The sequence below is a fragment of the Pelmatolapia mariae genome, linkage group LG15 (assembly GCF_036321145.2).
Source record: "Pelmatolapia mariae isolate MD_Pm_ZW linkage group LG15, Pm_UMD_F_2, whole genome shotgun sequence".
Lineage (NCBI taxonomy): Eukaryota > Metazoa > Chordata > Actinopteri > Cichliformes > Cichlidae > Pelmatolapia > Pelmatolapia mariae.
In genome coordinates this window covers 8,376,664-8,401,498 of record NC_086240.1, presented here as the reverse complement: position 1 = coordinate 8,401,498, position 24,835 = coordinate 8,376,664, and the positions used below count along the sequence as shown (strand labels likewise).

The window sequence follows — 24,835 nt, the reverse complement described above, 5'->3', positions numbered from 1 at the left end:
AACATTAGTTTTTTCATGCTTTTAAATTTTAGTTTTGATTAGAAAAGCCTAATCAAGGAAAACGGGGCAGTGTAAACCCGGTGCTGACCCCTCATGCATAGAAGCAGAGAGGGGAAAAACGTGGACTTGTTCTTTCACTCCTTAAATAAAAGTCAGTGTTATCCGATTTATTACAGCTCCTTCAAAAAGAACACAGTTAAACTCATCACTGTGAGATGCTCAGCAGGGTAGGATTGGTTTTTCAGAGTCTAAAGAAAACATTGGTTAATCAAGTGGAATCAATTTAAGAGCAACAGGCTTTACTGACAGATAAAGGTGGAGTGAGCAGGAGCTGGGTAGTGCGCCTGTATGACTGAGGAGGGTGCTCAGCAACACTGAGTTGAGATGTGAGAGCTGGCGGATGCATTGGGAGTTTATTTTGTGACATCTTGCCACACACTTGGTATCTGTGCAGTTAGTGATGTTCAGGGCAGACAGGTGGAGCAGCTGCTACACTGATTGGATAAATGGATGGATGAATAAGACGCTCTGACTCCATGAGCGGCGTTTCTTTGATCTCTTTGAATTGCACTTTGTCTCTGGCTGCATGCAGTCTCCAGAGCAAGGTCCAGCTAGCTGGCTCTGTGTCGACGGAAATAGTCTTCATTCTTTGATCTGCAGGAAAGATAAATTAAATGGAGTAAGAGTACTTTATTAAACGGGGGAAGTGGGACTATTTTGCCACAGGATCCAATTCATTACCTCAGTAACAACCCCCGCGGCGATGGTGGAGCCAACATATCGCAGCATGAAGCGGCCCAGCTCCTTATAGTCTTTGTACAGCTCTAATGACACGGGCCTCTGGGTCTGGATCTCCACGATGGCATTCATGCCCTTACTCAAACACCTCAACAGAAGAGACACACAAGAAGCAGCGTGACATGAAGTTGAATATTCTAACAAGAACTTGACTTTATGGCAGCACTTCATTTGGAATAATGACTCATAATTACGAAAGGGGTTTAATATGATGCCATCTTGTGGTGGCGTTTTCAGTGGAGAAATGTTTTGTCACTCATCTGACTGACTTCTTCAGTCTCGGCTGACTTCAGGTTTCCCAACATCATAAACAGCATATTTGCATAATGACTGAAAGTAGAACTACTGACTAATAATGACTAACAATGGGCCACGAGGTCAGTTTCATGATCATTAATATGCAAATTGTCATGACCATTGACCAGCGGCCATCGGTATTATTCACAGAGAGTTGGGGAATGGCTGCGATCACAGCATTGTAAAAAGGCTAAATATGTACCCTTAGGTCGCCTCCTCGATTCAGAGATGTTCCCTTTTCCCATAAATGGCCTCCTTGACTCCCCGCTCAAACCAGCGTTCCTCCCTGTCCAGGATGTGTACATGCTCATCATTGAAACAGTGTCCACTGGCCTGTAGGTCCGCTTAGGCAGAGGTTGTTTGTTTTCCCTGATATATATATATATATATATATATATATACAGCAATCCTCCTGGCAGTTAACAGCGTACACTATATTCCTCTGTTTGCAGCTGGGAGCCCGATCCTTTTTTGGTGTAGCGTGTTTTGGGATTTGAAAGCCTTCCCCAGTTTTGTCAAATGTCCAGCTGGGATAACCACATTTACTCTGGGCTTTTGATATGATGTTCGTCTGCTTCGCTTTGCACTGTGTCTGTGGGGATGGTGTTCACTCTGTGTTGTAGCGTCCTAATAACACCCAGTTTGTGCTCCAGTGAATGATGAGAGTCAAACCTTAAATACTGATTTATATGTGTTGGCTTGTGGTACAAATCGACTTGATAAAGTTGGGGGAAACCTGCAGTCAGCTGAGACTAAAGAAGTCACTTGGATGACTGGTGAAATGTTTCTCGCACTGAAAACTCAACATCCAGATGTTAGGAAGCATAAACCATCAATTCCATCTGCTCTGGCATAAATGAAAATGACAACAGGTGCACTGGAGAGGCAACAGTGCTATGAGCACAGGTCCCACTACAGGATGGAGTCTGTGATAGTTTGGTCAGAATAATGCACATGAGTAGGACTCTGGCAGCACTCCTCCTCCTGTTCCCCCTTGCACCACACTTTCTGCTGGGTTAAGGCCTTTCTACAGCCCTGTCCAGCTTTCTTTGTAAAACTGCCCGTCAGGCAAGAGCAATGATCTATGGCCACCACCTGCTAAACTCCCTTTCTGGGGGCCGTTTAGTTGTTTCCGCTCCAGTTGAACTGTTTTTACTTTCATTAACGCCAAAGCAGCTCGAACTGATGCTTTGTGTTATGTTGTGATGATTTTTTTTAAAAATTTTGAGCAGTGTATGTGCATCTACAGTAAATATCTAAACTACTGTTCGTGCACAGTTTTGTTTAGGAAAAAGAAATGTCCTACTTGACTAACCACATCTTCCCACACATTGACATTAAGGCGCTGGAAGGCAGTACCTTGAACATTTTATTTTGAAGGCTATTCATTTTTTCCAAGTTCAGAGAAAAGCTTCAGCACTACCATAAACAAAGCAAATAATAAAAAACACTCCTAACAACACAATAAACAGAAACAAAAATGCTGGCGCGCATAATTGGATAGAAAATGATGATAAATCCTTTTCCAAACTCACTTTGGTTTCTTCTTCAGGACCTCGCCGCTGCTCTTGTGTAGAACACTAATTAACTTCCTTATGGTGGCCGGTTCGCTGACTGTCTGGTAGTGCAACAGTACCTACACCAAGCGTGCACAAATTTCTACAGTTAAAGCGCATACAACTGTGCAAAGAGCCATTTCACATAACATAATTATGCAACTGTCATCACTAAAATCTTGGCAGAATTGTTTAGGTGTGTCTCTGTGTAAAAGCAGAGCTTTGTTGGCACTTACTGGAAAGCCTTGTGTGATGGGGATCTCGATATTGAAAATGAGGACTCGAGCTCTGAATCGAGTGCAAACTCGAATAGGTTCTTTGGGATCACAGAACACACAGCCCATACTGGAAGGAAGCAGTCAGAAAATATGTTTGAAAAATAAAGTACAATTAAAAAAAAAACCAAAACAAAAACCACCCTACAAGCAAAATAAATGAAGTCTGTATTTAATCAAAACACTGTAAACCAGACCTCAATACTTACATGTACTGCAAAATATAAATTCTAAATTACCGTTGTTAAGAAATATTTAAAAATACTCATTCAGTTTTATATTAGCACATGAAATCCTTAGCAATTAATTATTTACTTGATCTTAATGATGTCCATGCCAGTGAGTGTCAGGCTGACATGGTCTCCTGCTGCAGCCCAGTCCAGAGCCTCATCGTGTAGAGTAATTCCTGCAGTGCAAAGAGCACAGTGTTGTTCCCCAACTCACCTTGAGGTGGCAGTGTTTACCACTCATCCAAACCAGCAGATGCACACAAAAAAAGGTCCACATGTAAGCAGACATTTGTTTTCTTTGTGATTTTGCATAATGTACGCATGTTTTTCTACTTCTTATTAATATCAAACTATTGTTTTTGTGAGATGCTATCAATCTGTTTCCCTTCAGGTTTACAGAAATTAACTGTATGGCTGCCAAAAATAAACTTTCCACCTGTGCAGTGGGTGTTGAGTGATGCTTTGTTGTATTAATGTCAAACCATGACTAACAGTCTTTGAGATAAAAATAATTGAGCTCTCATTTGATAGTTTTTAGTACAGATACTAAAAACCGAGCCGTATAAGGATTTTATTTTTCAGCCCACCCCGATGACATTTCATTTAACAAAGAACGGGAGGGGAGGAAAAAAAAAAGCACATGAGTGCATACCTTTGACAGTGCAGGTTTCATTTGGAGGCATTGCCAGTATTTTGTCTCCAGTTTGAATATAACCAGCCTCGATCTTTCCTGTAACACAGAAGCCTGAACCCTGGTCTGGGAAGAGAAAATGCAACGTCAGCAAAATCTCAGCAATCAAACACAAATTGGAGAAATGAAAACAGACATTAAGAAAAGAGAGGGCCCATTTCCATATTTAACGTTACCTTTAAAGACATCGGAGACGCACAATCTGAAAGGTTTGTCTACAGACCTCTGAGGGGCCTTGAAAGCATCTTCGGAGGTAAAAAAAAAAAAAACAACAAAGAGGAAGTAAACAATGAGTAGCGGTAAAATGCTGGTAAATAACATGAGCTGTCCAGTGACCATTGGCGGTGAATCATCTTCTCTGTAAGCAGACTGAGACTGGATGTTGAATGTTTTGAAACAGATGTCAGTTCTATGGAAGCTAAACTTCACATGTCAGGCGGTGTTGCGTGAATCATTTTCAAGTAAGTCACGTCTATTGCAGCATGCTTACAGTCAGAATGCATGGATTCTGCAGCTTTCATTTCAAGAAAAAAAGGTTGCACAAAAAAACACTGCTGCAGCTGCAACGTGTAAAGCTGGTTAGATTATCCGCATTCAGTGCTAAAATTATTAAACCCTAACTCGGTGCTGCGAAGCGTCTTAGGTTTTCCATCTGGTGTTTTAACACTCATGCCAACCCAAAGAAAGGAAGTTTGAGTCATTCAATAATTAAATATAATAAATGTAATCAAATATTTAGTCATTTTTCTTGTTTAAAGAAAAAAGAAACACTTTCAGCTCACACCAGCTGACCTTCCTGGGACTGAACCAGAGATCTTTCACTTGTAAGTTTAATGAACCACCACTACACTATAAACCCTTTACCTCTGGCTGCTGGCAGATTGCCACTCTTGCCTATAGTTTGCATGGAAGATGTCAACTTGCCTGCAACCATTCGCAAACCAAACACCAAGTGTTAGTATAAGTTAAAAAAGTGACGAAAACCAGAAACAGAAAATATTCACAGTCAAAGTAAAAGTTAGTGCAGCAGGAAGGCACAGCTTTTAATTCAAAGACAAACAGTCTCCACAGTCGGTGTGGGTGGGAGTACTTGCAGTCATGTCTGCGTCTTCCATGCAAATTATGGGCAAGCGTGGCAATCTCTTAGCAATCAAAGCATTCAAAGCAATTAGAAGGGGGTTTTAGTAAGGCACCTAGCAACTTCTAGCAACTATTGGCCAACTGGTTGGGTAAAACAGATTGTTCCCTGTGGCTCACAGGACCACTCTATAGACCTGTGTGACTGAGGCCTATGGAAATAAACAACTTACAGTAAATACCTGCAGCTCTTAATGTGATTATAGTGTTTTCCTTGCATTAGTTAACAGCAAGATGAATTTCAAGCTGTCAAACTTCTTTTGACAAAAATATAAGTGCTGCAAACACACAGGCACTCCAGGATTTAACAGATTTAAGAGAAACGTCCTTAAATTTGGACTGTCTTTCTCAGGGCAATATATTTACATAAAGACAGTTAAATCGTTAGCAAGAGTTTAGTCTACTGACTTATGTTCCAATTTAAATAAAGCTTTTGAAATATTTAATGATGCTCTATAACTATAGCTGGGCATTAGCAGTGCAGTCAACCTTCTTAGGAAACAAAACTCGTGACTCATCACGTCAGATCACACATTTAGAAAAGTAGAGAGTGAAAATGTAGCTTGAGTCAAAAGGCAATAAACGCTTTCGGCAGCTCGAGACGTGCCACAGTGTATTACCAATCTGCTCCAGCAGGCTCGGCCCAGAGTACCAAGAGGTGAGCTGTGACACTGAGCTCCTGGTGGCAAGGTTTTCTCCTGACAGGCCGCTGGTGGGGATGTAGAAAACATCAGACTCCTGGAACAGCAGATAAACACGGAATCAAAGAAAGAGAGCAAATATTTACTCACAGCCAAAATATTATACAGATGCAGAGCTATGTCCTCAGACTTCGTGCCGGCTCACCTTGAATCCTGCCTGCTTGAGAAAATGGCCAAGTTTCGAGATGATTTCTTGGAAACGCTCCTGTTGCCAGTTTACCTGATGTGTAAACGAACATACAGGAAAAAGGAAAAACACAAAGAAACAGAGTTTCCCCTTCAGCACTGCTTTGATATGGAAATGTGTCACCAACATGCCAGTGATTATAGGAAACAAAAACAAAAACACAATCTCACACACATACACACAGTTTCTTAAGGCCTTATTCTCTCCTGTTAAGGTCTTCAACATTCAGAAGGTATATATATATAAAAATTTAAAAAAAAAACTTTAAATAGAGTAACTTCTTTTAGACTGCAGTGCTGTCTATGCAGTCCTGCATATGGTGTCAACCAAGTACACCCGTAGTCTCACAGGTTAGAATTTCACCTTAAGCTGAAGCTGGGCAGTACTAGTACAACAGTGACAGGCTAAAATATCGACCCACTTTTCTAAAATTCCTTCAGATGCCAGATATTACATTTCTTTAAATATATTTGCATGTAATGCTTAACGAACATCACACCACCATATTTCAATCTACGAGGCCTGTTACCAGGCCTTTTCTTGATAGATTAGATTAGATTTTTTAGTTGCACTGAAACGTGCAGTGTTAACTTTCACACTGATCTTCAAAACTGCAGAATTATTATAGTCATGACACTGACTTTGAGTTTCCTGGTAACTACAGCAATGATGACTGTGCTTCTGCAGTTATTCTGACCAATCAACTCTTTGATTTGTCCATCTATACACAACAGGCCTGCTCTTTCCCTTATCGTTTCCTATAATCTGGACTTCTCCACAATGTTGTTCTTGAACAGAAAAGGGAGATTCTGGGCACACCTTTTGCAACAAAGAAAAAAGATACCTTAGCAGGATTTGCTGGATTCAGCCAACGGTGGACAAGCTGAACATTTTTTTCAACGTTAATTTTTAAACATACCTGCAGGACTGTGTGTTTATTTGTTTAAAACAGACTGTCACTCATATTGTTCATCAGTAAAAAACAGTTGGTCTTAAAAATGCCTCCACAGCGCTTCGTTTTAGTGCAGAAGAAGGTCTGACCTGGTCCATCTTGTTGACAGCTACAGCCAGCTGAGTGACACCCAGCGAACGCACCAGCAAGGCATGCTCTCTGGTCTGACCACCTGCCTCGAAGCCCGCCTCAAACTCTCCTCTGCTGGCATCCACCACGAGCACCGCCACATCAGCCTGGAGAGAGAGAGAGTAAGGCGAAGGGGTGTTGAGATTGGCATGCATACGTTTCTGCAGAGGCAGACTTAAAAATAAAAACCACACACTTTTAACTTGTCCAAAATATATTCTGTTTGTAACTTTATAAACCACTGCTAATGTTTCTACATTTAAAAAGCATTTGCAATGCTATCAGATTTTCACATGAGCAGCACTGATGTTTTCAGAACAGGTCCTGATTATATATTGTGCATAAACTACTTTCAAGTTTTAGGGGCTTTTTTTGTTGTTGCTTGTAGTAATTTATATTTGGAGTCATGGCTCTTCTCTGAGCCCTCCCTGCCCTTCCACATACACAAATAACACGCACAAGGAAAGTGAGAAGCAGGGAGCCAATACAGAACAGAGCACTGATGGGGGGTTTCGTACAATTATTTTTTAGAATATTTGATTACCGCATGTAAAATTTTATCATCACGCTATGAATATTTTCCAAGTTAATGAAAGAATGAAATTTTCCGTTTTTTACTTTCTGTTGTTATTTTTTCTTTCAGCATTTTTTGAGTTTTTTGCAGCATCAAAACATAGGCCCAGGAAATTTCTCAGTGTTGGAAAACACATTTAACCTGTGAAAAACTGCAATTACATCAGCTTTCCACCCACTCCAGGCATCACAATCTAAAGCCAAAATCTTGTTTTTGTTCACCACATTTTTTTCCTGTAATCAGTTTTGAGCATGTATATCAAGGGATGTATCAAAGATTCAGTAGCAAAAGTGCACCAACTTAACCTTTGATGTTTATATGCACTTCCTGAGAAAATCACTTTAGAGAACTGCATGAAGTGCATGTTGTGTAAACTTTTTAATGTCACCACTGGGATAGCTGAGTGCTGAGTTACTTACACTGTGTGAAAATTTTGATTTTTGCCTGCTGGCTCATCTTCTAGCCGTGCTTCCTCCTGTGTCACCATTTCTTTGTTTTAACATTAAATGAAGCCATGTTCTACATCACAATTTGGACATTTCATGTCGAGTGTGAGCCAGCGTTAAGATGCTGCACTGAACACATGCGTCACAGCAACTGGATGCTCTCCTCTAAACTTTAGTAAACTAAGTAAAAATGGCACAGTATCTTATGCAAAAAGAAAAACAGTCAAAAGTTGAACAGACAAGGAAGAAATTGCAAAGAGAGCATGCCCTGAAAGCCAAATTTATAGCTAAAGCACATTAAATAAAAATAAATAAATCAGCTGACTGACAGGGGAAACCCTATTACTGATATTGGTCATAAAGAATGCCCCAAGTGTTTCATGACAAAATATTTTATACTTTTATACTATATACAAGTATAAGCAGGTGGCATTACAGAAATTTCTATTCATTTTGACTTAGAAATTCATGCTCTACTGGAGAAAATACATTGAAAAATATCCTCCTAAGTACATGACACACTGTCACCTTGATTTGCTTACAGCAGAAACCCCTTAGTCACTACATGAAGAGGTAAATGTGAGGACAGTCATATGGTAAAAGAGAAATTACACGAGCTCCCCAAAGCAGACACAGACAAGCACACCCATGCCTGCAAAAACACCTTGCGATACCAACACCCAAAACCACCGAAGTTATTTCAAGATGTCAGGGTGCGGAAGGAGGGAAAGCGGCCATTTTAATCGAGAAGTTTTCAAAGTCAGAAAAATGTTTTAGGATCGGTTAGAATTGTTTAAATGGTTGAGTCATATTTGCAGCTAACCAATGGATTGAGTAGAGTACAGCAGAAGATTCGATAAACAGTAGTCTATTTTTCAGAAATAGGTTACTGAGGACATAGGTTAATGAAATAGGTATTTTTCAAACTGTATCCCCTTCATTATTATTACATTATATTTATTATTCATCTCATAAATTATAGATGCATTCAAGCCACTTTTCAAAGTTTCTGATTACTAACCTGTACATAGATGTAACTTTCTAACTTCATTACGTATACTCATTCATATTCATCTGTACCCTCTTCTTATGAGGTCTGATTTTGTATTTTTGCAACACTTAAATCTCATCAGGCACGTCCATTTCGATCATTCGTAAGCTGTAAATGTGCAGCCCACCAACATCTAGCAACATCTCATTCACAGCCTTGATTTACATGCACTGATCAGGCTGTTTGAAGAGCTTTTCATGTTATACCTGTGCAGCTCCTGTGATCATGTTGGGGATGAAGTCTTTGTGTCCTGGTGCATCCATCAGTGTCACCACTTTAGAGTTTGTCTCAAACTTTGTCATGCCCACATCCATTGTAACACCTCTGAAGCACAAAAAAAGGGGGGGGAAAGCCAACAATTCATTTTTTAACCATTTGATACACTTGAATATGAGAAAATTCTAGATGTTAATAGCGTGCTAAAGTGGCTGGAAGGCCTTATAAGGGAATCCAGATTTAAAGTCCTGGTCATTTCCTGTGTAACTGCACGTCTGGTGGGCGAGGCTCATAAGTATTACGCATCTGCTTCAGAACTTAGTGATAAGTTGAATATGGATTCCCACCCATGTCACTTTCTGTTTCTGCCGTATTTCGCTTCCGTTTCACTCTGATAATAACAACAGAGTGCAAGCAGGGACAGATTTTTAACACATATTTTTACATGATAAATGCTTTTTGTACGAAATAAAAATTCCATGTCACGTAGGAAAAACAGCATTCTTGTAACAAATTAACCCTTTTCATCCATCCAGAGCAAGACTGACCTACTGCATCGATAACTCAACGAGGCTTTTCTAATCTAAAGAAGCTTGAGCAAAAAAAGATTCCAAGTTGAATCTCACATCTTTTAGCATAATAGTAGTTACCTGTGAGCTAATAAATCTGATTTCTATCCTCAACTTGGAATGCATGTATAGGCAAACATTTTTGGGAGTAATAAATATAATGTTATGTAATAAAAATATGTCCTTAAAAACAACAAATGCACATTTTCTCTGCAAATACAAATTTGCTGATTATTATGTAATAACTGTGCATGCATCTTTCACTTTGTGCGCACTTTCATAGTCAATATATACCTGTCTCTCTCCTCGCCCGTTTCATCCAGAACCCAAGCATAGGCGAAGGAGGCTTTTCCTGCCTTTTTCGACTCCTGCTCGTACTTATGCATGGTGCGTTTGTTGACATTGCCAAGCAGATATAGCAGGTGGCCCATCAGTGTGCTCTTACCCGCATCCACGTGACCTGTAGAGAGAGGACTAGCACTGTAATCATAGCGCCGAGTTGAGGAAGAAAGTCATTCAAAAAGAAAATGGGCTCTAAGGGCGGGGAGTGTTAAAAGACTGACGAGGAATGGAGGGAGGGATAGACAGATAAGGAAAAGAGGAAGAATGTGCTAAGAATGATAAGACAGGTGGGAGGACTGAAAATGATAAAACAGCAAAGGGAAGCCACAGATGGGAGAAGGAAATAAGTAGAATTGCACAAGTGGCAAGGGGGGTAGAAAGAAATGGGAAGAAGGATCGAAGGTTCTGGGGGGGGGAGGAGGGGGGTATCGTGGTAAAACGAAAGGTTTCATAGGCTGTGGGAAACTAGAATCATCTGCACTTCTGAAACTACCAAGTCACTTTTTCTGCTGTAACTGAGAATGAGAAATAATGATTGAGCAACTGAGCTGGTCTGAAGCTCGACTCATTTACTACATTCAACTGTGACATAGGCACAGCCAACCAAACAAGGGCAGCAAGAACAGATCTTCAATATGATTAACTGCCCAACTGTAAATCGAAATATCAAGGCACTGAACACAGGTTCTAGAATATGAGGGGAAAAACCAACTCTGCAAGAAGTGCCCGATTTAAAAAAACAAAAAAAAGGAACTCCCACTCAGCATACTTTTGTGTATACTCCCAAATTTCGAAGCACTGTGACTGCTGATCTTTCTCTTCTTTTAACTTATAACTTGGATTTGCATGCATTCAAAATACCCCAAAGCGTTAAATGTTAAACTACTATTTAACTGAGTGGTGCACAAAATAGTTCATAAAGGTGGAGCATTAATATTAGTATTTTCAGCCTACCTATAACTACCAAATTTAACAGAGGCTTGCCCCCTTGTCTCTTCTCCAGCTCAGCTTTGATATCGATGGCCTGCCGTGCCTTCCCAGATGAACGGCTCGGGGTGGGACCGGTCACGGGCTCGTCCCCGTTGGACCCTTTAGATGGAGTCTCGGGGCGTTTGGAGGCAGCTTCTGTAGCTGTGACGACAACACCGTTCTCCCCTGTGCTGAGAAGAGAAATTGAAGTGTGATTACGCTTCTTTGCAACAAGTGAAAATTATGTCTCGCAAGCTCTAATCTCCTTCTAACCACACAGATCAGTCTTTAGCTTTTGCTTTAAATGAAACCACAATTTTGCTAAAGGCTTAAATCACAGTCAAATAACTTTTTTTTTTTTTACTGTTTTAAGAGAACAATCTGAACATGACAACAGGGGAAGGGTTAAGTTACCTTGGAACATCAAAACCCATAGTCTGCTTCTTTCCAGAGACGGTCATGCGGGCCACTTTGGGTAAAACTTCAGAGTCCAGTTTATTGTGAGAAGCATCTCTGCTTTTAGCTGAGAAAAATAAGAGACACAAAAAGGCAAACAAAGGCCTCCATGACTCACACTTTCTCCAAGGAGAAAAAGTTTTTCAGTTTGTTTTTTTTCCACTGTGGTCGCTTACATCTAGACTTTTCTGGGCATGCACTAAGATCAAGGTTAATATAGAAATATTAGCTAAACTAAAAGACATTAAGATTCAGTCTTTCAACAATTATCAGTGTAAGTGAGTGGATCAGCTTCAAACCTCAGATTCACAATGTGTCTAACCAGTCCAGAGAAATAATGTCAATATTTATTGTGTTATTAAGTAGATAGTGTTTTACAACACTCTAAAACAACCATGCACACATCAGTGATGTCCAACAGATTCAGGTAATGACTATTTTACTGGTTATAGTTGCACGTTGGCATATTCTTGAGAGCAGTAAGAGTGCAGATTGCAATAAGTTGCACTTTGAGCCTCATATCTATCTGATTGCTAGTTCATATTATGCAGCAGTGAGACTTGTTGAGGTCATTGCTTTGTCATCCCAGTCCCAAATGGCCACCGGTCCCAGTCATATCAACCCGTTTCTGATTCATTTAGACTGGGCTGCACAGCCAAGCCTACTGCACACACTGTGCGTCTGTGCGCGGCAGTGACATCCTGGTTCAGAAAGGGTTAATTTCAGAAGTGGCCGTTGCCTCCCGTCTCCACGTAAATAGATCAGTGTGACACAGCATTTCGCAGAATGAATCTTTTGAAAAGGTGTCACCTCAGCAAGTGCAGCACTGAAAGTGAATGCATCCATTATCACACACGCACACACGACTGATTAAAAAAAAATATGTCCATATATGCACAACAGAAAGCCTGAACTGCTACAAGGTGAAAAGGGCCTAAGATCTAATAAACTGCCACTTCTATTAGTCTTGATTTTATGTTCCTTTCCTTGTTGTATCAAAATAGGATAAACTCCCACACCCCCCCCCCCCCCCCACTGCCTTCCTTCAGCATTTCTATAATGTGTTGGAGTGATAAAGCAGTGGATATACCTTCATCTTCTAGCTTTTGTTTAGTATGAATTTTATGAAAATACTACAACTCTGTCAATCCTTGCATGTTTATACCTTTTATTCATCATAAAAAATACCCTGAGGGAAAATGAGAGGAAAGAGGTGTGATTCAACAGAATATTAATGGACTTTCTCTAACCAAACACTCTCTAAATGACTTGCTCTGCATTAGAGAAAAAGTCCCTTTCACTCAGAAACATTGCCGCACAAGTCAGCTCACCACACTCTAGTGAGGCTTTTTAAGTTAATGGCATTTGCATACTGTTGATTCCCACACACTTATCCATATCTACTTAAATGTGGAAAAAGGGGACAACCAAAGCAGAGCTTGCAACAACTGAGATAAAAACTGAAAACTACGCTTAAGAAATGACAGGTAAATCTAACAAAACAATGACAAAAGAAAAAGATTCAAAAAAGTACAAACGTTGCGATTAAATTACAGCAATTTTAAAACCACCATCATATGAAATCTACTGTTTCAGTTTCACCTGTCCTGCAGTAAGCAGCAACATGAGATGGAAAAAGTACTCTCTGGGGAATTTTGGTTCTTCGTGCAGCTGGGGGCTTTTCTGGTCCTTGTTCAGCGACACAGAGGTTTCTACCACCTGTGTCAACAGGACATCAGGCCACGTGAAAATCACTTACAATTCTGTATCTAAAGGAGTTGGAGCCCTCTGTAAAATCCAGTCAATTGCAAATCACCCAAAACCTACATATTAATTGAAATCAGTACAAAGATCAAACATTAAGGTTAAATTTGGAAATGCTATTGCCTTTTAAAATATGGATGTTTGCAACATAGTTGAGATAGCAGTGCAAAATAAAACTAAATATCATTTTCTTTGGTGTATAAAAATCACAAAATATAGAGGAATTTCTATATGCAAGGCGGTAAACCTTATAGCTGTGATCTTCAAGCAATAAAGGGCGTGGCATTGTAGTGCAGGGGTGCTTTAGAAATTGTACATCTACCCAATTATATTGCTGTCTATATGTAGAACACCAAGTGCTGTGGACAATGTAAAATTTATGAATACCAATACTGAGCTTCAGGCCCCGAGACAGGGTCCTGGACAGACAGCCACTGACAGTCTGTCAGTATATAAAAAACAGGCCAGCAACCATGACGGTACAGAGACGGGGTGGGTTTGTGCATTTGGATTACCGGCACAGCTGTAAATGGTATATACAGATTCTGGACCAGGATCATTTTCATTCAATCAATCGATTAATATAATTTGACAGTTTGTTATTGTACTTTACCAAATGCGAAAAGTAGTTCAAATTATGGTCAACTGATTTCATTCTTATTCATGTTTCACATAAGAGTCACAACTGTTTTTGGAAACAAGGCTAACACTGCCTCATTAGAGCAAGTAAGAATGATACGACAACTGGGAAACTCTAATGAATCTACCAATATACATTGTGATAAAAAAAAAAATACATCATGCTCTAAAGTATGTGACGGGTTCTTTGCTTTTTTTAAATTTGTTTTTTCAAAAAGAAAAAGAAAAACTAAACATTCTGCTGTACTCCTTCAAGGTCTTAAGCAAATGTCAACCCCCTTATTAACTGTGCATGTTGCTTTGTCAAAACACTGCAACACTTTTCCAAACAGGATGGTAACATGAGAAAAATGATTCGGCGCAATATAGCTCCGAGGCACAGAGCAGGATCTTTTACCTTGTTTGGACTGGTAAGTAAACACATGGTATCCTTCTATCCAGGATTTCTCTATTATAGGGGACCCTTAGTGTGACTGAATGAGCGAGTGAGTCATCTTATTCATGACAGAATAAAGGGAGTGCACCCAGGATATGCAAATCAACCCTCCCTCGTCTGTCCAAACACAGAAACGCAGTGCAGACAAAAGAAAAGGTGAGGGGTGGGGCAAAGACTACACCAACCACTTGAGGCCGCTACAGCCTATGAGACATATAAGGTGTGTCGACTTTATATCAAAATATCTAATGAGAGACACAGGGGTGGGAGTGGGGAGGAATAGGGGAATATTTGAAGTGAGTCACCTAACATTTCTGAATCTGCGCCAGTGTGCCAGCTTCATCTCTAATTTGTATTGTTACAAAAAATGAAAAAAGGGAAATTGAAATCATGTAACTAAGAATATATGTAAACCAGTTTAAATCTATTGTTAATTACATGATTTCAACCATAAAGGCTGGAATAAAAATCCATGGGGTTCTTCGGTTTAAATTTAGTCCATCTTCTACCCTAAACTTGTGGATCTATTCTCAATGAGACAATCTGGGGGTCAAACTTCATTCATGTTTGAAAAATAGATGGAAACATGAATGAAAAAGAGACTGCTGGTGGAGGCAAAGGCTATGAGTAGGATCTGACCCCTTTCACGATGAGTCATACAGACCCACAGTGTCAGTACCACAATTGAAGATTTCATAAAATATATCTCTGCATCTGCGACTTCCACCTACTCAGCAGTTAACCTTTAGTCACAGAAGCTACTTGAAATTCTCACCTAATGTGTTTTTATAGTTCAAAACAGGTCTATAAAGAGACTAATGTCTCTGACCTACAGCACGACAACCTATAACTTTAATGTACACTGTGGTTTACACTGTTGTCTAAAAAAAAGAAGAAGAAAGAAATAACAATGTCAATCTATTTTAAGTGACATTGCTGTTCAGTGCTTTCTTGTTTGAGGAATCTAGAAGTGAACTCTTTAATGACGGACATGACTGCACATCTGCCCCTTCTGCAGAAAGAACGCCAAAACACCCGCATGGAAAAATAAACAAGTCTCTATGCCAACTTTAACAGCACCATGCATCAAGCAGGGCAATGACAGTAATGATAGTGAGGTTTTGAAATGACACACTGTACTGTGGCTGGACTCAAGTACACACATTCTCAAGGCTTACTGTACATGAGCTTTTACCTTATTCCTGTTCAAACCTACATTTTGAGTCATAATTATATTCATACATTAAGATCTCTGTCATCTGTATGTTGCTCATGCATACAGGATCTTTTTTCTGCACTTTTACATTATAGAGTAATTGCCACTGGATGACTTATTTTTCTACTACACAGTGTTTCATATTAAACTAGTTGGAGAAACATTTAAAATCTTAACTAATTTAAGAAACTGTGACTCTTTTTTCATGGACATTTGTTAAGTTATCCCAAAACCACAACTTAACAACCCTCCCACCACCAAAAAAAGGTCAAAGGGTCATACACTACAAGTAATGGTTTAAGAATAAAACTACAGAAGTCATAGCTTAGCAAAAGTTGATAGTGATTGGGAGAGCCTAGAAATCTGAATTTACCATTTATAACAAGCTGCTAAAATATGGTTTTAACAACACTTTATTACAAGGTACACCTTTCTAACCCTGGTTTGGACCCACTTTTGCCTTCAGAACTGACTTAATTCTCAATGGCATAGATTCAACATGGTGCTGGAAACATTCCTCAGACATGTTGGTCCATATTGACGTGCTTGCGTGACACAGTTGCAGCAGATTTGTTGAATCCACATCCCAACATCCTTGATGAGAATGTCCTGATCCACCACATCCCAAAGGTGCTCTACTGGAGTGAGATCTGTTGACTGCGGAGGCCATTAGAGCTAAAATAAAACTGATGTTCAAGAAACCAGTCTGAGATTATTTCAAGTTGCTCATGCTCAGTTTGAAATTCAGCAGATTGTCTTAACCATGTTTACATACCTAAATGCATTGAGTTGATGACATGTGTTTGGCTGATTAGATATTTGTATTAACGAGCAGTTAAACAGGAGTGTATGTTCTGAATAATATGCAAGGGCTTGCACACAACTTAAGGCTGAACTGTTTTGCCAACATGAAAAAAAACCCAACAACAACAACAACAACAGGGAGGGACTGTAATCTTTTCTGCCATAGTCAGGAATGCATAGAGCCTAACAGCTAAATTATTAATACACACCTCCTTGTAAACATACATTTTCCACATTTTATCCCAATTTTTGCAAATTTAGAGCATGTCTGAAAGGAAAACAAACAATATAAATGTCATTTAATAATTCATGCAGCTAAGCAGACTTTGGCATAAAAAGTAGCATTCTGCTAAAGCAAGGCGATTAGTGGGTTAAGGATTTACTATATGACACTCCCCATCTGCAAACAATAAATGAGATCAGAAACTTGAAAAGAAGCACTTGGTCATGTAGTTCGACGGTAACTGCAGGTAGATGGGACTAAAAACTTCCCTGCTGCTGTTTGTTTCACTGAAAGGCATTTTATCCAGTTTTCCCCCACCACATAGCATGGATTTCTTGGGTGCGTTGCTTGGGCATGTTACCAATATATGTCGGGGCAAATGATATGTCCAGGCAGGTCGCCCAGGCATAGTACAGTCTGTCCCAGTATGTTCTCAACTCATTTCAGAATCAATCCCATGTATTGCACTGAAGCCTGGCCATAGTGGGCAATGCTGTTGGATTTATACTGACATGTTAGTATTAGGGGTGGACTTAATAGTCTCAAAATTATATCACGATATTACACAATTGTAGTGACACAGCATAAGTCAACTGTAAGCAGAAAAGTAGCCTATCAGGTTTTTCCCTGGACAATTTAAGTAGAAAATAACCACTTAACACTTTAACAATAACTCACACTGCAAGAGCTGCACAGCACTGTTACACAAACAAATTCAACAATATCTTCTACATGGGATGTTGTATCCCAGTTTGAGCTTTTAAACCAGTTGCCTAAAGCCCTGCTTTTCCACTGTGTAACCACATCAGTAATTTCCATCCACCGTTTGCTCTTACTGTCATATGGAGTATAATTAGCGAGTGTTCTTGCCGTTTTTGGTGGAGTCATTTGCTGACATTTGGGACGTGCATCATCCCTGCTAGCATCTCTTCCTTTGTAGAACTTTCTTGTACTTGACGGGTTGTTTCTGCCTCAAGTGGTGAAACACATTTATTTGTTGCTTCCACCTTTAGCTGGAATAGTTTTCTTTCAGTTTTCTTTCTTTTTTGTAAAGTACTGTTCTTTGTTAGAGGGCTGTTGAAGCAGCTCCTTTTCAAATATTAAATTGAAAGCTCACATGTGGCTCTAAGAAATGCCCGAGTTTGTCCCCTGGTTGGATGCACTAAGAAACATAAACGCCTGGCATTGAATTTAAAAATAAATTATTATTATACTTGTATTACAATACAATACCACATAGCACAGCCCTAGCTAGTATGTCTGCATTGCTCCGCCATCGTGAGTCAAACTGAGCTGTCAATGCCAGACTTGAAAAAAATCAAATCGTGATCAAGATACATTTACTGAAATGCAGGAAGATAGAAAGACTAAAGACGCACCAGAGTCTACGCATGTATAATTAAAAAACTATATGTTTACACTGTTTACACTGGCAGAATTGTAAATTAGCAAAATAAGGAAGTGAGATATAATTACAGCCTATTATATCTTGTTTCACAGTGCTATAATCTTACTAATCCGCTTACTAGGTTTGCAACATACATTATTACCACACAGACCTATCACAGTTGTTGAGGTCTGTGTCAAGTCTACTGTTACAATTCTGGGATGTGCACATCAAAAAATGATGTAGCCTATGCATCGTGGAGTACTCTGTTACCTGGACAGCAACTCCACTGCTTGGGGGAAAAAAACAAAAAAACAAAACAAAAACACAGGACCACAAGCAATTAGGTTGTTCGTTGCACGTCCCTGCATATACACAGGCCTCCACCTGACACAAATAAAATCTAATTATAAAATCTTACCACAGCCTGGACCCTGAGAAAACTTTAAAATAGGGTTAATTTTACTGTCTCAGCTCATATTAGTAGCTGATATTTGGGACAGAAAAAGAGCTAGTGAGTGCCTCCAAAGATTTTCAGCTACTGGAAACAGCTAAACAGCAAAGTATGAGAACCACTCACCCAAACAATTTCATATTCAAAATCGCATTTTGTGACAATGATTGCATAGTAAATACTGAGCAGAGAGATTCCTTGATTTGTAAGTCAAATATTCCTAACAAAGATTTCTTTATTTATAAGTAATATGTGGTCGTTTAAATGTGTAACATGTTTACTTAGTACAGTATATATATTTGCACGATTGGTATTAGGAAGTAGTAGGACTAGCATGTTAACTCCTGGGAAAGTGTAGCTGTTAACAAATTTGGGGAACTACTGTGCATGCCAGCCGCATGGTTTTTAAAAAAAGACATTTAGGATTTGTCTTGCATTCAACCACAGCACCGAGGTCAACTTGTGAATTTCTTATGTTCTGAATGCAAAATTTTCCATTTTGCCCTTTAACAAAACACACACCACAAAAAAGACATAATACTGACGCATGTAATCCAAGTGCATCTGCTTACTTTTGACCACTTGTTAGAACAATAGTATTTTCCAGAGTTGGCACCACTTCAAAACCAATCATAGTTTGTGCAACATGTATGCTTTGCAAGAAATGCAGAGCCTGTAAAGACACAAAAAGGATTTGATCTGTCACAGCCTTTGAGAAAGCTGTGAAAGTTGAGAGGCTTGATCAGATTTTCCTACGTAGGTGGTGTATAAGAGGCACAGCAGTCTATCGGCTGCTGTGCAGAGTCGACATGTGCTTGGCTTGACATTTTCTCCAAGAGTGCAGCTTCCTGCACAAACCCACACAGCGGCTCCCCTTGAGAAAAAAGGACAAACAGCTGCTGGACAAAACCACTTGCTAATAACAACTTGCTCATCTCTTGATTCCCTGAAAGAAAAAAAAAAAAAAAAACACTATAAAAACCCTCTGGACCTGCACCTTTTCACACAAAACAGACCACAACACATCCAGGGTATCTAATTATTTCCAAACACCATTTTCCAAGGACTGCAAGCTCTGTAAACTGAAAAACCTGTTTCACCTCTAATGTTTATCTTGCTATTGTTAACACTAACTGTCCTTTATCATTTATCATCTCCCTCAGGCTCTCCTTTCTGGCAGACACCCCGGGGGTCCAGTTTACTCTCTGCACCTGCATGACGTTTACTCCTCTTCTTCCAACATGAATTCCCACACTTAAAACAACGATGAATGAGTAAAAAACAGGAGTGTCAAAATCAAAAATGCCTTAAGACACTTTAGCATAACCATTTAAAAATGGAAGCTTTACTGCAGATAAACAATAATGTTTTCTTTATAAAAATGTCTCTTTAAAAACAGACAAATGCTCTGTTAACTGGTAAAGATACCACTATGACCAACTGTTTATTGTCCTATACTGGCACTTTACTATACAATTTTACATTAAAATAGAGCACTTTTAATTCATTATGTAGGATTAGTTCCTTACAACAAGCCAAAAAACGTGTTTAACACACGCACATTCGCAAAAACTGAAGGAGAAGACTAGACAGAGGTTCACTCAGAGTACATAAATTCAATCATCTTTATTTCGAAACAGACAAATTAACCTTTGGCAGTGTGCGAAGACACACCCAGTGTAAATTAAACCCATGTATACAAAACGAAATTAAAATCTTTTACTACAGTATGAAGGCATTCACTTTGACTAATTCAGTAAAAGTATTATTCATAGTGCTTTCATGCAAAAAACCTCAGTTTTTCAATATTTAACACTTAAAAGATTTCGCTTGTCTTTGTGTATGCGTTTGTGTGTCTGTGTGCATATGCGTATGTGCTCTTCTTCCCTCATGGGAAAATCTCCAGGTGTCCTCTAAACCAAAAAGTCAAACCCATGATCTCAAACACAGGCAGCAGTAAACCAGTACAATGGTTAACTGATCCATATTCCAATAGCTGCAGCACACCTGCAAACAAAGTCAACCTCTTTTGTCTTTTGAGGGTTCATGCAGCTCAGAAAAAAAGTCACATCTAGAGTATACGTGAACTTTCTCTTTGCTGTGATCATAAAAAAATTAAAAAGCCATTGGCCTTCGAAGCATACAAAAATAAGACTACATTTAAAATGAAGGAGAGAAAGCTAACTACAGCAATAAGAAACAAAAATCTTTCTAAAAGTTCCTAAAATACTTAAATTGTTCTTTGAAAGTTTGCTTGGGTTAGCTAAGATTATTGTTAAGCTGCCAGAGTGAGTTCGTTTCTCTTTGTTCTGTATGTGTTCACTTAAAAAAAAATACATAAATGCTTGAATAATCTTATTTCTATTATTTTTTTTAAACCAGTGATCAGAGTCAGCATGTCATTTTGTTGGACCCAAAAGTTCCTTTACTCCCCATAAATGAGTGCAGACTTGCAACCCTGAGTGCTGCATTTCTGGGTTTAGTTCAGTGATAGGAGCAAAAGGGCCCAGATAGAAGTGGGGTTCTCATTCAAAGCAAGTCGAGTTAGCACCAAGGTAGATGCAACTGAATTAAGCGCTTTCCTTGTGGCTACCTGGTGAAAGCTTTCCGCTGATTAGCACGGACGATGTCGTCAGGCGAAGGGGTGTCGAAGCGGAAAGGTACAATCGGCAAAAGTGTGGGAAGCTGCTGTTTGGATTTCTCCTGCGACTGAGAGAGGAAGGCCTTGTAATAACTTCCTCTCCTCTGACCTTTTATTTTTCCCTTCAGTACATTTTTCATCCTCTTTTGTCTTCTGCTAGTCTGAACAGACAGAGTAATCGCAAACACTGATGGTTTTGCAAAAACGGAAACATCCAACCCCAATGCAAAAGCAGCTGGAGACATGGGTGATGGGAGGTCACTTTCAAGCTGATGGAGACCTTCTCCATGTGACTGGGCCATCAGTGAAGTCAGATCAATAGTGTGACCTGGTTTAGGTTGTCTGAAGATTTGGTGGTATGGTCTGTGGTCGAGTTCACACTTGGCACCACCCTCTGTAGCACTCTCTTCTGACATGCCAGTCTTCTCTGGTTTTGCTGGTGAAAAGAGCGACGTGAGGGAGCACTGTGACCCATTTGAGGTGGTTGAGGTTTTGCTTTTGTGTTCAGACGCCATATGTGACAAAGAGAGCTGCTCAGAGAGACCAGGTGGTTGCTTCAGTGCATTTTCTGGAGATTCAGAGCTGAAAGGCTTGGGGGAAGTTGAGAAACTGTTGCTGTAATGCTGCGAGGCAAGCTGGGACAATGAGACAGTGCCAGCCAGACATGGGGGAGTGATGCTAGTTATTTTTGATGAGGAGAGAGCATTCGCTAGTCTTTCAGTGCTTTGTGATTGAGGGGAACTCTTTCTGTTTTGGTGCTGGGAAGCAAGTTCGCACAGGGATAGTGTTTGTGCTGGTGCAGCCATTCCCTGAAACATTGCAGATGGTATGCTGCTTTGAGGAGTAAGGAGCGAGTTACTGAAAGCTGGGCTTCGATTTGAGTGCTCCTGGATTAAATCGGCCAATGTCGGGCTGCCCTTTGAACCACCCAGCATGGCTTTGCCTCCAACCCCAACAGACTGCTGATTTTTCTGCACAACAGAGCTGAGACTCCCAAATCCAGGAGGAGCAGCCATAGAAGAGCCTGCAGCTGCTGTCTTGGGGTTGTTTAGCGATAGACTACTGAGTGAAACTGAAAGGATGGAGGGAGGAGAGGCCGGTGATGCTGATAACATCTTTAAAGATGCCATAGCTCCCAGTGAAATACTACTCTGATTAGACATAATGGATGCTGTTGTTGTTGCATTTAGTCCTTTGTTGAATGTGGAAATGTCCAAGCCCTGCCTTGCGTCAGCTATTACTGACCCCTTATTCTTTTGCTCGTGCTCAGAGATGAGCTGTGCCAGACTACCACCACTGCTAACACCTGGGCTAATGTTTTTAAGGCTAAAATCCTGCTTTTCACAGCTGCCAGCATTTGGTTGAGATAAGAGGTCACATAAGCTGGGTGCTTTTAGTTCAGGTACATGTGGATGTTCATGTTTGTGCCCATGTGTGTTGGCTTCATGTGCCTTGGATGTCATGTCTGTGTGAGAAGCAGACAAGCAGGCTCCTTACCTTACAAAAGCCAAGTGCAGTTGTCGAAGAGGAGGGGTGAGGGGGACCACAGAGCAGAAGTCAAATCAATCATGTAGTAAAAGAGAGAAAAAAAAGACAGAAAGAAGGCACTTTGTTAAACATTTGTATCACTATACAAATTTGTGTGAAATCAGCAAAGAGCACTACTGGCTGTTAGGCTTCCATACACCCAATAATGACACATATTTATATAGAAGTACTAGCAGCAGTGACCTATGTTGACTGCGTTTGAGGAGGAAATGGGAAATACTTATCTTGGAACACCCACCTATACAGAAAAATTTTTCATAGCTATGAAACTCCACAGAAAACCTAAATCTGTTATACAACCCTTTAAATGCCACAAAGTAACGTCCTCCCGGTGTGTTACTACACTGAATCACTCAGGGGTAACAGTTCTTAATCAGTGAAACAATTTTATTTTGACCCACTCAAGGTGTACCTTTGTCAGCCACAGCCTCTTGTTTGGTTCTTTGTGGTTGCGGCGCTTTGTCCTGGTTAGCTCGCTCTACTGTACCAGTCTCTTCAGCTGTACTTCTGGTAACTGGAGCGGTTTTAGTGTCTTCAGACAGTACTGCGTCCAGTGCCCTCTGTGGGTCAAATCCACATTTTATGGCTGCCTGGTTCAGGACTGAGTCCGGCACTGCATCTCCCAGCACAGTCCGCATGTGGTCCAGACAGGAATACAGCTTTGCTAAAGAGTTCAGCAAACGTTGGACACACACAATAGATTTGTGATCCATACAAAAAGCACAGAGTTAAAAAAAAATGCACAATTTCAAACAAAGGTTTAAAGGACAAAAGGAACTGGTGCATGGAACCTTTAATTGAGAAAACACAAAAAACAAGTTGAGAAATTTTTATATTCTGAGCCACAGTTGTGTGCTTAAAAATACTACCTTGATCAAGAGGGTTGAGGTTGTGGTTGACAGTAGGGGACATAGGGACAGCCTCATCTTCAAATTCTTCCTCCTCTAAAGGCTCTTCCCTTGGTGCATGTCTTTCTTGACGCGAGTAGATGAACTGATTTGCTAGATAAGCCAAAACCATTTAATTTTAATAGCAGATTATACGTTATCATATATGTCTACTTAATGTTGCATACTTTCAAACTTAAACTGGAAATGCAAGCAACTATTGTTATCAATGAGTGTAATGAAAAAGAGTTATTTATTTGAAAATGCAGTGTATGCTTAACTTCAGACAGATTCAAATTAGTCTGCTCCATCTTCACTATGCATCAATGCTAACCAACCTGTTGCTGGTGAAATGCAACAGTAGTCATCCTCCACAGACTGTCCATACATGTCATCATCTTCAAAGTCTGAAAAAAAGAGAAAAAAAAAAGACCGACACTTAGATGGATACTTTTGCTCATTTTGTTGTGCCTCACACAAACAGTCGTATACACAATTGCAGTAAAGTCCCTTTATGCCAGCTGTGACTTTGCTTTGTCAGCAACTTTATGAATGCCACTGCACACTGGAAACCTGGAGATTTTCCTCTAATCGCCTAACTCTAAGCTTTATTTACAGAGATATTTCGCAAATTAACAACATTGGGAAATGTGAATGTAAAGAAGGGCAAGTAAGGAATCTGGTGTTATTGACACAAACAAAACACTGGATAGTTAGCAAGCTAGGCAAGTAGCTAGCAATAACCTGAGTAAACATTAGTAAATTTAGTAGTTACACACACCTCACATCAAAATTTTTCATTATAACATTAATCCAAAATCTTGGGTTTGCGTGGGTATAAGTAATTACTGTCGTTATGGGACAATTTATCATGCGCTAGGTGCCAAGTGACACGACAGCAGTGTGATCTTGCCAGTTAAACGAGCTAGCATTAGCTGCTATAGCTACTGAGTAACTGTAAACTTTAGCTTAGCTGTAAACAGCTAACTGGTTTAGCTCTTTGAGGCCTTGCCGCGGCATTTAAATGAGAACCGTTTTTGCCATCTACCTTCATCGTAGTTGTAACCTCGAACATTTCTATGACGAGACATGTTGATTATGCCTCCTCTCTCGGCGCCACTGTTATGTTATTCGGTTCACGGACATGTGTTCACTGCCCAGCGAAGCTCCTGCAGTTGCTGCTGTGTGAAGCTAGCCTACCTTAGCAGGCAGGTCACAATAGATTCGACAGTCACGCAAATACATAAATGTAACCACAAC

General features: G+C 39.9%; 1 protein-coding gene across 2 annotated transcripts; it reads right to left on the bottom strand.

The window, feature by feature from the left end:
* Nucleotides 1-385: 385 nt before the first annotated feature.
* hbs1l (HBS1-like translational GTPase) lies at nt 386-24,835 on the bottom strand. 2 transcript variants are annotated; one of them, XM_063494888.1, is made up of 18 exons: nt 24,624-24,801; nt 23,914-23,982; nt 23,558-23,689; nt 23,101-23,352; nt 11,535-11,643; nt 11,106-11,311; nt 10,104-10,269; nt 9,231-9,348; nt 6,914-7,060; nt 5,831-5,905; nt 5,605-5,722; nt 4,024-4,092; nt 3,809-3,913; nt 3,242-3,332; nt 2,888-2,996; nt 2,631-2,731; nt 742-886; nt 386-654 (listed from the first exon to the last, which is right to left on the bottom strand). In XM_063494888.1, the coding sequence occupies exons 1-18, from the start codon at nt 24,664-24,666 to the stop codon at nt 643-645; spliced, it is 2,067 nt and encodes a 688-aa protein (XP_063350958.1). In that variant the 5' UTR covers nt 24,667-24,801; the 3' UTR covers nt 386-642. The 2 variants fall into 2 exon arrangements, with proteins under 2 accessions (XP_063350958.1, XP_063350959.1); XM_063494889.1 differs by lacking the exons at nt 386-654; nt 742-886; nt 2,631-2,731; ... (9 more) ...; nt 11,106-11,311; nt 11,535-11,643 and adding an exon at nt 19,998-22,632 and having other exon boundaries at nt 24,624-24,835.

What these genes read in the sequence shown, in the direction of transcription:
- hbs1l (XM_063494888.1), bottom strand. Translation starts at nt 24,666, where the DNA reads ATGTCTCGTCATAGAAATGTTCGAGGTTACAACTACGATGAAG. An exon ending in TTGCATTTCACCAGCAACAG is followed by an intron (nt 23,690 to 23,913) that starts GTTGGTTAGCAT and finishes TGGCTTATCTAG; the next exon opens with CAAATCAGTTCATCTACTCG. An exon ending in GAGCCTGCTGGAGCAGATTG is followed by an intron (nt 4,093 to 5,604) that starts GTAATACACTGT and finishes TTACCTCCGAAG; the next exon opens with ATGCTTTCAAGGCCCCTCAG.